The sequence below is a fragment of the Meles meles genome, chromosome 8 (assembly GCF_922984935.1).
Source record: "Meles meles chromosome 8, mMelMel3.1 paternal haplotype, whole genome shotgun sequence".
NCBI classification, from domain to species: Eukaryota; Metazoa; Chordata; class Mammalia; order Carnivora; family Mustelidae; genus Meles; species Meles meles.
Window position 1 is genome coordinate 16,618,289 of NC_060073.1, and position 15,127 is coordinate 16,633,415.

General features: G+C 36.6%; 1 protein-coding gene across 1 annotated transcript; it reads right to left on the reverse strand.

The window, feature by feature from the left end:
- Nucleotides 1-5,121: 5,121 nt before the first annotated feature.
- LOC123948638 (olfactory receptor 4P4-like) lies at nt 5,122-6,060 on the reverse strand. The gene has a single exon (XM_046015832.1). It carries the CDS (start codon nt 6,058-6,060, stop codon nt 5,122-5,124), a length of 939 nt encoding a protein of 312 aa, XP_045871788.1.
- Nucleotides 6,061-15,127: the final 9,067 nt, after the last annotated feature.

The following is a 15,127-nucleotide window of genomic DNA, read 5'->3' on the forward strand; positions in this document are numbered from 1 at the left end:
CTTTAGCACAGAATAAATGAATTGAACAGTGGGTGGCAAACTTCTGTGTGTGACTTCATACCACAAAGACCCTACTTCTTCCTCCAGCCTCCACACTGGCATCCGGTGTCACACACTTAATGCGAGAGCTGGTGTAAATTTACACACTTCCTCCTACAAATACCACAATGAGAATTTAGTTCAATAAAACGAAGAAAATGTTCCCCTAAAAGAAATAAGATGTTTTTGTAATCCAGGTAAACCAATTACAAAGAGATATACAGTGGTAAACATGCTTAACATAGCTAGAAAGGGGCACATAACTGGGAGAAGTTTGAGTAGCACATGATAATACCATTGACCCTTGAAGAGCATGGGCTGTTCAAGGTGAGTTGTGTTACATGTGGAATGTTTTCAATAAATACAGTGCAGTACTATATTTTCTCTTCCTTATGAGTTACCTACTAACTAGTTTATTTTGTTATAGAAATACAGTATATAACACATATATCATGCAAAACATACAAAATATGTGTTAATCAACTGCCCATGTTATTGGTAAGGCTTCCAGTCAACAGTAGACTATTAGTAGTTAAGTTTGGGGCAGGGCCCAAAAGTTATACACACCCCTAATCCCCACATTGTTCAAGGATCAACTGTAGATTATGAAAGGTACAACTGAAAGACTTTCTGATCTGAGTGAACAATATGAACAAAGACTTGAGGCAGACTGAGAATGTCTGAAAATGATGTGTTGGTTATGATAGGACCAGATAAGGACAGTATGCAGACTCATTTGGGAGAGAAGTGAAGAATTTGGTTGTTATGAGGGCAAATATAGTGTAAATAACATTGAAAACCATAGAGCTGGTTATTCCTCTATGCAGGAAAAAAAAAGTAACATGTAAGTTAGTAATTTGAGAGAAAACTCTTACAATGTTTGTCTATAAACATGTTGACCTTATGTTTGAAAGAACATTTTTCCTATTTTCCGCACAAAAAAATTTACTGATTTTTCACAAACAACATTGATGTGTTGGGATTTAGAAGGACTGTGGAGCTTGAATGGTGTGTGGACAAGACACAGTTATAAGGATTGTGAAGCGGCTTCCTTCTGTTTGTGGCATTGGTAGGCTAACATAAAGGATAAGGTAGTTATAATTGGTCTACACAACTTCAGGTAAACCATCAGGATGAGAGCTTTTCTGTTGCAGTTCAGTCTCCAGAAGCCCAAACACAGACCCTGATGAAAATGAAGTCATGGGTTTCATCATAGACATGGGAGGACTGTAAAGGGAACAGAAAATGCAGCCTCTATGGTCTCTTATGTCAGCAACACAACCACAAAAAGAAAAAAAAAAAAAAAAGAAGAAGAAAGAAACAAATCTAAGATAGTGAGGTTTGGGAATGAATCTGAGAATTTTGGGAACCCAACTTCCCTGAAGCCTCTGCACAAACAGAATCGCTTCCTCCGTATTTCTAGAGAAGAACAGATTCTCATGGCCTGGCGGTGATATAATAGCATCACCTGAGTTATTTCCTTGCAAAACCATGCTTATTTTAAGGTCTGATAGCTCAAGAAATTTTGATAAAATTCCTGCAAAATCATCTCCTTCCTCTGAGTCAACTCCTGTTGCTTTATAGGAAGTTGGCTGAAGAGGAAATATATGATTGTATTTGTTTATATTTAGTTCTTTCTGGCACCAACGGAAATGGAATGTTGTAGCATTAAAGCCCCAAATACAAAAGCTCTAAAAAAGAAGGGGGTTAAGGAAAATCTTGTTAACAAATCCTCAATCAGTGCATTGATTGTCTGCTTTGCACAGACCAAGAGATAACTAGAGGCCTAGATCTATTCCAATTCATGACAGTTGCTAAAGGTTTTACTTGTGTTTAGGGACTTAGCGTGGGTGGAAAGTGTGACTATATGGGTAGACCTCAGGGAAAAAATATAAGTCATACGAATGCACACTACATGTTGTACACTGTGGAGGAAATTCTCAGTGGTGGTAGATGAGATGATATGTTTCGTGGATATCAGCCATCCTCTTTTCCCAGCTACCCAAGTTCTAACTCATTGGTCTAGGGCTAAAGCAGCCATGGATGGGGCACCTGGGTGGCTCGGGAATTTAAGCATCTGACTCTTGGTTTCAGCTGAGGTCGTGATCTCAGGATTGTGAGATTGAGCCTGGCATTTGGCTCCACTGTCAGTATGGAGTCTACTTGAAAATCTCTTGCCCTCTCCCCCCGACCCTCCTCTGGCTTTCTCTAAAATAAATAAATAAATAATCTTACAAAAGGTAAAGTGGTCAAGGTGGTTAGGAAGCTTCTCTGTGAAGGCTATTGCTAGAGTTGAACACTATGAAATTTCCCTCTAAAATTTCATCTGGCTTCTGTGACTACCGAGTCTCAAATATTTGTAGTTATTATGTCTGCAAGAGATAACCCCAAGTTTCATGTGTAAAACAACTTATTTAGTAGGCACTTGGGCTCAGTGGATCAGGAATTGAGACATAGTGAGGATGTCTTATCTATGCCACATGACGTCTGAGGTCTCAACTGAGAAAACGCAAGGACTGGGAATGCCCACTAGCTAGCAACTGAAAATATCTGGGGTCATCTTGACTTACATGTCTCACAGTTGCCACTGGTTGTAGGCCTAGACATCAGATGAACTTTTGGCCATAAAATTCTACATCTGGCCTCTACATATGGTACCTCTATATGGACCAGTTAGGAAATATTGTTATGGCCTTGTTTGAAAGCTACTTTCTGTCACACCAGCATTGAATGCCCAAGATATTCGCTCCTCAGGGAGTCCACTCACTCCTGAGATAGCAAGTTGATTACACTGAAAACCTTCCATCATGGAGGAAAACAAATTGGTCTTCACTGAAAGAGACACTTATTCTGGATATAGATTTGTCTTATAATACTTGTACCAGCAGCACAATGCATTGACTTATGGAATGCCTTATTTTCCATCATACTATTTTACTTAGGATTGATTCTGATAAAGTAATGTATTTCTTCCAGAAGAAATGGTAGTGGACATATACACTGAAATTCATAGATCCTACCACATACTCTGTTCTAGGCTGAATTGAGTTCCTGAAAATTCATTTATTGAATATCTAGATCCAAGTAACTCAGAAGGTGACCATTTAGAGATAAGGCCATTAAAGGGGCAATTAAGTTAAAATGAGGGCTTTAGGGTGGGCCCTAATCCAATGTGGTAGGCATCCTTAGAAGAGAAAATCTGGACACACAGAAAGAACACCAGGAATGTGTGTTCACAGAGAAGACCATGTGAGGACATATGGAGAAGGCAGCCTTCTGTTAAACCAAGGAGACAGACCTTTGAGGAAGTTACACCTGCCAGTACTTTAGTTATGGACTTTCAGACTCCAGAACTGACAGAATATATATTTTTTGTTGTTTAAGCCATCCTATCTATGGTATTATTTTATGGCAGCCTTAGTGAACTCATTCATACCCCATTTATCTAGGTAACTGATTGGATACAATGAAGAAATGGTTTACCAAACACACTGCCAATCGAGAAATAGCACCCTGAAAAGCTGGAGTTATGTTTTCAAGGATGTGTTGACCAGCAGATGATTATATTTCTCCCATAGCCAACATAAAGAGTTATAGATCTTATGGAATTGAAGGATGTATATGCAACTGCCTCCTTTATTATTACACTAAAGTACTTTACAGTTCTGTTTCCTGTACCAACAGTTTTTGGCTCATCTGGCTTTTAGGTTTTAGTTATAGATATTTGGTTTCATAAGGAACCACAACAATTATTTTATTGAACTGGAAATTGAAGTTGACACCTAGACACCATTTGGGGTCTTCATGCCTTTACTAAACCAAAAGATAAAAAGGGGCTGGAGGAATTGGCATTGATGATGAGATGACATCTGTTTGTTTGACACAATGGAACATGAATGATCACTATTTGGAACCCAGCCCATCTCTTAAAATTTCTATAACTAATAGTAAATGTTAATTTAAAAAAAAGAAAACAAGAAAAAATGGCAGGACCATTAAAGATTCAGAATGTCAAGAATAAAGACTTGGTACACCTTAGTAGATAATGAACCCCAATAATAAAGGTTAACCTTAAATCAAAGGGAAGAGTGAGTAGGAAGTGCAAGGAAGAAAAGTATAAATGTTAATTTAAATCTAATGACCAGTCATAGAAACAAGGACCCTTGTAGCAATGCAATATTATATTAGTAATTTTAAAGCCTGTTCTTAATATTACAGATCTTTCAGGAAGGATTATAACCTGAAATAGAAAAGTAACTAACACAAAATTAACTTTGTCCAAATGTTGAAAATACTATGTTTCCTTTCTGGAAGGGAGAGAGGTGGACTAGGCTCAAATATCAGACAGAAGAGTATTTATGAATGCTGAATAGCTCATGTACCTATTACCCTCAGCTCAAAAACCTACTTAAATGCTCTCCTCTGAGATGTTGGAAGTAAAATCTACCTATGTTTCTAGTCTACCAGATGAGTTCCTACTGTTTCTATCAACAGGAGTGTACACTGTAGTGATAGTGGAGTCAAGGGGAGGAGAAAAAAGACTTCATTACATGTTCAAGATAAAGTATCAAATTAATTTTGATTAATTTGATACTTTATCTTGAACATGTAATGAAGTCTTTTTTCTCCTCCCAAATTAATTTGATACTTTATCTTGAACATGTAATGAAGTCTTTTTTCTCCTCCCCTTGACTCCACCTGAGGAGATTAGAACCAGATTTAAATGAAAAAATAAGTGAAAATTGTCCAATCATCAATAATATTATAATAATTTTGTGTGGTGACAGATGATAATTAGACTCATTGTGAGGATAATTTAAAGGGTACGAAATATTGAATCACTGTGATGTATAACTGAAGTTGACAGGATGTCATATGTCAAAAATACTTCAATAAAAAATACAAAAAAAAAATCTTTAAAAATAATAAATTTATCCAGTCAGTAGAGGTCTGAGGAAATGCTAAAGATTCTGAGCTCCAACCTGTGATTGGCTTTTGAAATCATGATATACTCTGTGTATATAATTTCTTCTTAATTCTAAGGCTCAAGATAGAATCCTAAAATGAAATTCTAGAATGTTCTTAATACAAGTTAGTTCCCTTCCCAAACAAATGATGATACCACATTTTCTTCACAGCATTCTTCATCTCCATGTTTCTCAGTGTGTAGATCAGAGGGTTGAACATAGGGGAAATGATGGTGTAGAAAAGAGCAAATACTTTGTCTTCTGGGAAAGTTGTGGCCGGCCGAATGTAAATGAAGAGAATAGGCACAAAAAACAGAACCACAACTGTGATGTGGGAAGTGCAGGTGGAAAGAGCTTTGGAGCGGCTCTCTGCAGGGTAAGCTCTAAGGGTGTATAATATCAGAAAATAGGACACCATCAAAATCACAAAAGTCATCAGAGCAATCAGTCCTGAATTGACAACGACCAAGAGACCAATTCTGTATGTGTCCCTGCAGGCCAACTTCAGTAAAGGATACACGTCGCAGAAGTAGTGATCTATCTCATTGGGGCCACAGAAGGGTAGGAAGATGGTGAGGAGGAACTGACTGGCAGAGTGGATTAATGCCCCAGTACAGCAGGCTGTGATGGTTGCGTGACACCTCTCTCTGCTCATGATGACGGTGTAGTGCAGGGGCTTACAGATGGCCACGTAGCAGTCATAGGCCATCCCTGTGAGGATGAAGATCTCCACACCTCCAAATAAATGTATGGTAAAAAGCTGTGTCATGCAGCTGCTGTAGGAAATGGTCTTCCTTTCTGCCAGTAAATCAGACATTAGTTTAGGTGTCACTGTTGAGGTGTAGCAAAGGTCGGAGAGTGAGAGGCAATTAAGGAAGAAATACATGGGTTGGTTCATTAGTGGACTGCACGTGATAGAAATTATTATGAGCAAGTTTCCCACCCAAATAGCAATGTAGCAAAATAAAAATAATACAAAGCAGAGGATTTCAATGTTCTTGTTTTGAGACAGTCCCAAGAAAATAAACACAGTGACGTTATTCTTATTTTCCATGATCCAGTGCCATAAACATGCTTAACAGTCTCCTGAAAAGACATAATGCACAAGTGTAGACATGTGCATGGGGAATATAGATGATGACCCTGACATCATGAAGCTCTATTTAATGGATATGATGTGATATGATATAATTTTTTTCTGATTAGTCTCATGAACATTTCCATAAGTCAGTTTTTCAGGACATTATGCTCGATCTTGACATTATGCTTTATGAATGAATTCAATCAGTAAATTAAAAAAATGTTTAATTATTATTATTAGTTGTCAAATGTTTTTCTATTCTAAAGAAATATACAACAAAGTCCTCAGAAAGGACATTTTTCTGGGTCCTTCCAAACACACATTTGTTTTTGTTTTTTTGGTTTGTTTTTTGTTTTTTTAAAGATTTTATTTATTTATTTGACAGACAGAGATCACAAGTTGGCAGAGAGACAGGCAGAGACAGAGAGAGGAGGAAGCAGGCCCCCTGCTGAGCAGAGAGCCCCATGCGGGGCTTGATCCCAGGACCCTGGGATTATGACCTGAGCAGAAGGCAGAGGCTTTAACCCACTGAGCCACCCAGGCATCCCCAAACACACATTTGTTAAAGAGGCAGGTTTAAGTCATTAAAGTTGCTGTTAAATGATATTGAAGCAAATGTTAAGCTTGACAATGGTCACTCGTGGACTTACATGCTTCCCCAAAATAGTTTCAGGTTGAGGTAAAAAATGAAACTGAACATTTATATTATACAAATATGTTTACAAAATGGAAGATTAAAAAATATCTGCAGGAGGCTTCTGAGTTGGTTTGAATAACTCTTTGATTGCTTGTTAATAACTCTTTACTTAGTGATTTAGGACAGTAGGATGCTGATCTTTTGTATCAAATGTTTATTTTTATATAGGATATCAATACAAATCCTATACTTAAATGAACCACAGAATAAAGAGAGAGGTAAAACTAAAATGATGAGGCGCCTGGGTGGCTCAGTGGCCTAAGCCTCTGCCTTCAGCTCAGGTCATGGTCTCAGGGTCCTGGGATCTTATCCCCTGTTGGGCTCTCTGCTCAGTAGGGAGCCTGCTTCTCTCTCCACCTCTGCCTGTCTCTCAGTCTACTTGTGTTCTCTCTCTCTGTTGAATAAATAAAATCCTCACAAAAAATAAAACTAAAAGGAAGAACTGAAGGCAGTTTACCTTTCTGGTTTTTCTCTGACTCAGTGTACCATAATTCGCAAGTCAATTTCTTCCCATCAGTCTGAATTATAGTATGAATTTCTTTTCGATATTCAGACAAAGCATATCTTTTACCAAACCCTTAAAGAATATTGACACTTCATAATTCAAAGAAAAAATGTATAGGAAAATGTTTATATGGAGACAAACATTTGGGACCAAGCCTCTATTACTAATTATACCAGTGTGTGACTTTGGATACCATTTTTTTTTAAATTTACATCAACTTTTTGGGGCACCTGGGTGGCTCAGTGGATTAAAACCTCTGCCTTCAGCTCTGGTCATGATCCCAGGGTCCTGAGATCCAACTGGGCTTTCTGCTCAGCAGGGAGCCTGCTTCCTCCTCTCTCTCTGCCTGCCTCTTGCCTACTTGTGATCTCTATCTGTCAAAAAAATAAATAAAAGCTTTAAAAAAAATAAATAAATCTTCTTGTTTGTAAAATAAAAAAAATCTGATTGAACTTTGCCACAAAATGTTTGAGAAACTCAAAAAAATCACGAAATGATCCTTGCTTTATTAACCGTAAGAATGTAAGTGCTAGTGTTACCAAATCAGTAAGGCTGTTGATAATGAAGTCTAGTAAATATGACTCCATGTAGAAAATAAAATTTTAATGCCATAAAATTATTTTGAGTTGGAAGGTAACTTTGAGATCGGCACTAACCTAATCTCCTAGTTATAAATAGAAGGGATTTTAATTAAAAGTATGTAGAAAATACAGGGACACCTGGCTGGCTTACTGGAGCGTGAAACTCTTAATCTTGATTTGTGAGTTTGAGCCCCATGTAGGGTATAGAGATTACTTAAAGAATATCTTAAAAAAAAAGAAAAGAAAAGAAAAGAAAATCTTAAAACAAAAAAAATAATTAAAAAGCATATAGAAAATACATAGAATAAATGAAGATAGCTTCAATCTCTTCATCATTCACCAGTTATATTAAACCTACAGGATTTGATATGTGAAGAGACAGGCAATTTAGTTGTGGTTGAGCATAGATTCTGGTAACTTAGACTCTCAGTGCTAATGAAAAAATAGCATTAAATGGGTAACCCATGATCCAATTGTTTTTCTATAAATTTTGACCCCAAAAGGCATCATTAATATTTACCATCTTCCTTTAGAAGTTGTGATACATCTTCTGCCCTAATCTCGTTGCTACAGTTTCTCATCAATTAATTTTTAAATTTTCCCCTCATCACTTTCTTTTAGAGGTTAAGTTAACTGTATCACACACCAAATATAAAATTCCTTTGTAATGGGGCCTTAAAACAAATGAATTTATTTCTTTGGTACAATTTTAAGATTTAGAATTAGCTTAGCAAGAATCATTGAAAAGTTAGTTTTCATGCCTCCAATTAAGCCATGAAAACTTCTTCTTACCTATAAATAAGCACACCCTCTTTTAAAAATAATATTTAAAACACTTGTTTGGTCATTTTTTAAAGTAATTGCTTGTTCCTTTGGAGGGACATAAAGAAAACCATTATGTTAATCATGTGCATAGAAATAAACAACCACCTGAATTGTTTTTCTTTTTCCCCTTCCTCAAAATTAAACAAAATTTCACTACAACCTGAAATTAATCCACTTTACAAATTAGTTGTCAGAATATGTAGGTAAAGCCCATCATTCTGAATCTAGAGCCTGAGTCCATACCTGGGACAGAAGAAATTTAATGTTACAGACCCTTTTCCTTCAATTACCTAATTATTTCATGCAAAACCAGATAACTTCCAAAATCGTGATCCTTAAACCATTTCAGCCATTCTAATCTTGAAATGCAGATGACAAAATGAGATAATAAATTCCAACAAACTATCTTTGTCTATAAAATGCAGAAAATATTCAAACAAAACTGCAATCTCAATCTGTTCCTCTCACCTGCATATGTAGCCCAATTACAAAGAGTAAGAATAGAGAATAAAAATCTCTGTTAAGTTAGAGAATGCAATTTATTCTTAGAGAATACAATGCACTGAATCTTGTCATGTCCTTGGATATGCTTCTCCAGCCACAAATAGTCCCTCTGTAAGAGCAGTGGTTAGAAGAAAGAGGTCATCATTTACTCCCTGCTGTAGTTCCTCCCTCACTGTAGGAACTTGTGCTCACTTGTTCTAGAGGCCCCTTCTTAAAAAGGATCAATCTAGTCTTGAAAATGTATATGTTTCCGTTAAGATTTTGCTTAAACTTTGGGATCTCTGCTATTGTCAAAGTTTTGAAAAACCTTGATCATAATGAACATAATAAATTTTGGGTTTGCCATGAATGATCATATGGCCTCATTCATTACTTTACTACAATATCAGTAGGTTTAATAATTTGTATATATAACTATAACATAAACTTTTTAAATTCTCCCAATACTTCTGAGAAGTAAATATTTCTAATAAGCTCATTTAAGAAAATGAAACCGAGTTATAGAGAAAATAAGTAATTAGCCCAAACCCATAGACATAATTAGTAGTCTGACAATCTGAAACATGTCTCACTTAGTAATATACTTAGCAAAATGTTATGTACTTCCCATACTAACTGATACTTAGTGTATACTCAATAAATATTGGATACTCTAATAACTTAAAAGAGTGCCTCACGGATCCCAATATTTCCATTTTTTAACTTATGCCAAACTAAACCCAAAATAGTCTTAAGTTTTGTGACCCTAAATTCCCAAAGGACAGAAAGAAAGTCTTATTTTCCATCTTGAAACACTAAGCCTGTTTGCACAAATTTAGCTCTCAGTTCTCACCAGGTATCCCCAATTTGTATATTCTTTGTCATGTACTTTTTTTTTTTTCTCAGATCATCATACTGGCAATGGATAAGTACATGGTTGGTGGGTACATCTATCTCCTGAGACTGTTTGGGATAAAGTATAGAAGTTGCCCAGTACATTGTAGGGACTTGATAAATATTTCTAATTATTTTATCTTTGTTCTATATCTTGTCAAAAACAGGTTACTGATTATTTAACCAATAGTCAGCAAATGTTTGTAAATAATTAAAAGAAAGAGCTTCAATGATTTCAAGTGTAAATAATTAAAAGAAATAGCTTCAATGATTTCAAGTGGTCTGTAAATAAAATACTCCATAATTGAAATTATTGTCCTAAATCTTATTCCCAGAAACAAGGGCAGGCAATAAAATAAACAGAGATAAGATAAACAGAAATAAGATAAACAGAGACTCAAGTTTTGAGATTTTCATTTGATTTTTTTGGAGACCTGCATAAGGTCTAAGGTTAACTTAATTCTTGAATTCTTGGAGCTTCTTTGTTTGTTTGTTTGGTTGTTTGTTTGTTTGTTTGTTTTGAGGAAGGGGTTATCAATACTCATGATAGGGTTAGTCCAAGGAGTTTATTTGTCCTTTCAATTTGGGCTTTATCGATTTCCTAGCAACCTGTGAATCACTTTTTCTTAATCAATGCTTTTTCAGCTTTCCCCCCAAAAACTTCTATTTCTTTTTTAATTTGAAATTTGTTATCCACCTAAGCATCACTTCCCATTTGCTGTCTGCCTATCTCTTTAGAACGTCATATGGCACTTTCAATGGGCAGCACTGTGAATTTACCACCGCCTCAACCTAAAAACAAGCTAGTCTATACAATTCAGAGAAGATGCCTGTATTCAACTTTCACTGAAAGTCAGTCAGCTAGCTGTACAGTGGAGGCAAAAATATACTTGGCGGAACTCGCACAGTCAGGCAGGATAATTGGAAGGGAAGAGAAATAATTCACCTCATGTTCTTTCACTTTTTGTGGATCCATTCCTAATTCTTCCTTCCAGTGTTCCCCCTTTCTTCACTGAAATTCTGGTCATTCACCTACTGTCAGAGCATATCATGTCAGCTTCCTGAATTCACATTTCACTCAGTGCAACTCATCAGCCATTCACAGAAAGAAAACTGGTATTATTTTAGAGACAACTGACATCACTCAACCAACATTCCCAGAATGAGTCATATATTCAGAGCGACAGTTGGAAGTCAAATGGAATAATTTTATATCCAAAGAGAACAAATCACAATCTATATTTTCATCATTAAAATTACCCCTAGAGATGGCCAAGCTCACATGATTAATTAATACTTCATAGAGAGTGCATTATAAATTATGTTTCTCTTATCCTAGAGCACTATTCTTTCCAGGAAGTTTGGATTTACCTTCCCAAATAGAAGTTCACCAGGTTGATTTCCTTTAGATCTAAGTGGACAAAGAGCAGCTAGGATTGGATCCGGATTATAAGCACTGTGCAAGCCACAATTAATGTTGCATGCCATTTAGGAATTTGTCATTAGAAATTCCTCCTAGGCCCCAGGGACCATATTCTCCTGCACTTAAGGAATTCTGTGATGAAAACAAACTTGAGTGCCTAATGCTTTCTCTGATCTCCATAAACTGACAGAAGTTTAGACAGCCTTGGCCCTCATGGTAGCTAATGATCTTCATCTCTCCTCAAAAACTGCCTTTATGGGCGCCTGGGTGGCTCAGTGGGTTAAGCCGCTGCCTTCGGCTCAGGTCATGATCTCAGGGTCCTGGGATCAAGTCCCGCATCGGGCTCTCTGCTCAGCGGCGAGCCTGCTTCCCTCTCTCTCTCTCTGCCTGCCTCTCTGTCTACTTGTGATCTCTTTCTGTCAAATAAATAAATAAAATCTTTAAAAAAAAAAAACTGCCTTTATTATACTCTCTAAGAGAATGACAGAGTTATAGAGTACTTCGAAGTATATAGGGAAATTTCTGGGAAAATTATGAACTAATAAAGCTTGGTATTATTTTGTATTATTTTTGGTTTACAGAAAAATATAGATTTATTTTTAGAGACAGACTGAGAAAGGGCAGGAGCAGGAAAAAGGGCAGAGGGAGAGGGAGAGAAACCTCAAGCAGGCTCCCCACTGATCCAGGGCTTGATTCCAGGACCCTGAGATCATGAGCTGAGTAGAAATCAAGAGTTGGATGCTTAAGGGACTAAAGCACTGAAGTGCCCCTGATTTGGAACATTTTATAAAAGTTATGTGAAAAAGAAAATTTGCATTTGAACAAAATTTGCATTTGAAAATCTTTAAAATGAGGGTTTACAAGGTGTCATACACTAAGTACTCCTGTTTAATCTTCACAAAGACTCACTATGATTTTTTTTGACCCACAAGAAAACTCTAACAGCTAAGATAAATACTTGACTGGGCGCCTGGGTGACTCAGTGGGTTAAGCCGCTGCCTTCGGCTCAGGTCATGATCTCAGGGTCCTGGGATCGAGTCCCGCATCGGGCTCTCTGCTCAGCAGCGAGCCTGCTTCCCTCTCTCTCTCTCTGCCTGCCTCTCTGTCTACTTGTGATCTCTCTCTGTCAAATAAATGAATAAAATCTTTTAAAAAAATAAATAAATAAGTACTTGACTGACTAAGGTCACTAGACAAGGAGGAGATTGCATTTCAGTGTCAAGAAAATAGTTCTGGGGAAGGAGAGTGGTGAGGACAGGATGGTTGACCCTGGACATGGTGACAGTGTTCTACTTTTTGATTCATATGGAGATTACAGGGGTATGCCTGCCCAGTTCTCAACCCCAACCCCAGCCCTCATCTCTCTCTCTATCTAAGTGTCTTTACATATTCTATTCCATAAGTTAAATATGAAAAGAATACATAGCAATACAACCTTAAAATCATATTCAAGGCATTGAAGCGACCCAGAGTAGAGTGTGAGGTTGGATTTCCCTTCAAAGAAATAACTTGAAAACAAGTCTAGGTGTTTCATTTTGGTGCAGTCTATTGCCACTCTCCTCAAGAGATCTGGTTTTTGTCTTTGTTTGTTTGTTTGTTTTTGGTATTTTTTTAACCTTATTGAGGAATCATTGACAAATATATTGTGTGTGAGGTAGACAGTGTGAAGATTTTATATGCATACACATTGTGGAATTATTACGAATACATTATTACCATTACTTTATATAGTTCACTACTATTTGTATGTGTGGCAAGAATGCTCCACTCTCAGCAGCTTTGAAGCAGACAAAACTGTATTATTAACTGTCATCACCATATTGTGGTTACATCCTCAGAACTGACTCTTCTCCTAACTGGAAGAATTCTAACACTTTACTCAAAGAAACCTTCCCCAGTCTATGTCATGTTTCCACCAATATTCTATTCTTAGCCCAGAACTTCTATGGATGCCCAGTCCTCACAGTCCTCTCCAAACCATGTCGTCATCTTCAGGCTCTGCTCTACAGCCCCTACCCCTGAATCTTTCTAGCTTTACTTCCCCACCAAGGAAGAGCATTTGCTCCCATAGACTCAACTGTCCTCCAACGTGGAGGTGTCATTACAAAAGTCTTAATAGTTATGGTAGCACTGAAGAGGTCAATGTACCATAAATGGGCTATGACTTAGAAGTGATGAATGAGTTAATATTCACTCATAAAGCACAGCAGGAAGAAAGTTGTTGAAAGAAGACTATGCTCTTGATAAAGGCTGCTGTGATGTATTGTAAAAGTCTAACTGGGTTTATTCACACAATATGTTTTGGATACGTTAAGTTTGGATAGAATCTGGGCAACTCCAAAGGTAATTAAATGTGCATTTGCTAGCTGCCTATCTTGTATAGTTAAACCTCAATTTTAGCAGTTTGGGAGAATTTATTACAAATTTTGTTTCTCTAAATAACATAGTATCTTCTCTGTGGGTCCCTTTCTTCAAGAAAATGGTCGAGAAGAGAGCATCATGAAGACAGCACCATTGAGAAAAGAATATGGAAATAGTCACAGGACTTCTGTTGCAGATGATTAATGTCTTAAGTAATAGCTATCCCACGTGTCCTAGCCACTAATCAATTTCTCAAATGCAATTTCAATTTATCATTTCATATTTAATTGGCACTAATAACTTTACTTATCAGTGTTATATTGTAAATGAAGAATACAAGATGCTAGTTGTTTGCTGATTTGACCAAGAGGCAGGGCATTAAAAAATGGTAGACTGACATGCAAATCAAAGTGTAGGACTTCTGGTTTGATGCTCATTCTTCTCCCTAAGTGCTATTAAGGTGGCTTTTGAGGATGAGGACAAAATATACCAATTATTTATATTCTGACTTTTCTTTCAGTTTTTTATACAGATTAATCACTTATGGTGTTATGATTTTTTTTAAATAAAGTAAAACATTTGCTCAAAGAGAACTTGTGGATAGTAAATATTAGGCTGATATGAAAGTATCTTTTTTTATTTTTTGCATTAATGAAAGGCAATAGGACTAAGACTAAGACTTAGCACTCACATTCTTTTTCTCTCAAAATCTGTAGATATTCCTACTCTATCTTTTACTATGTGATACTAGGGATGTAGTTTAAGCCACCACAATATTCATGTTTATCTTCATAATTTGTCTACTTTGTAATTTATATGATTCTTCCTGCAAAAAAATGTGCTACAATTTGAATTTCTTATCATTTTCTCTCCATTACGTGTCTCTTCATTTTTTGTTAAAAGATTTATTGACTTACTGTAGAGAGAAAGAGAGCACAAGTGGGAGGGACAGAGGGAAGGGAGAGAGAGTTTCAAGCAGATTCCATGCAGAGTGTGGAGCCTGAAAGCAGGGTTGATTTCATGCCCCTGAGATGATGACCTGAACCAAAATCAAGAGTTGGATGCTTAACCCACTGTACCACCCAAGTGCTCCACTTTCCCCTTCATTTTATGTTGCTGTTGAATTTTTTTTAATTCTATTGCATTTTGTTTTTAAATATTCTTCATGTTTTAGAAATAACTCCCCTTGATAGTATTACACCATTACCGATCTTCTTATGAATGTCAATTCTTTTTCATAAAGATCTTAATTATTTGCATTCTACTGATGA

What these genes read in the sequence shown, in the direction of transcription:
- LOC123948638 (XM_046015832.1), bottom strand. Translation starts at nt 6,060, where the DNA reads ATGGAAAATAAGAATAACGTCACTGTGTTTATTTTCTTGGGACTGTCT.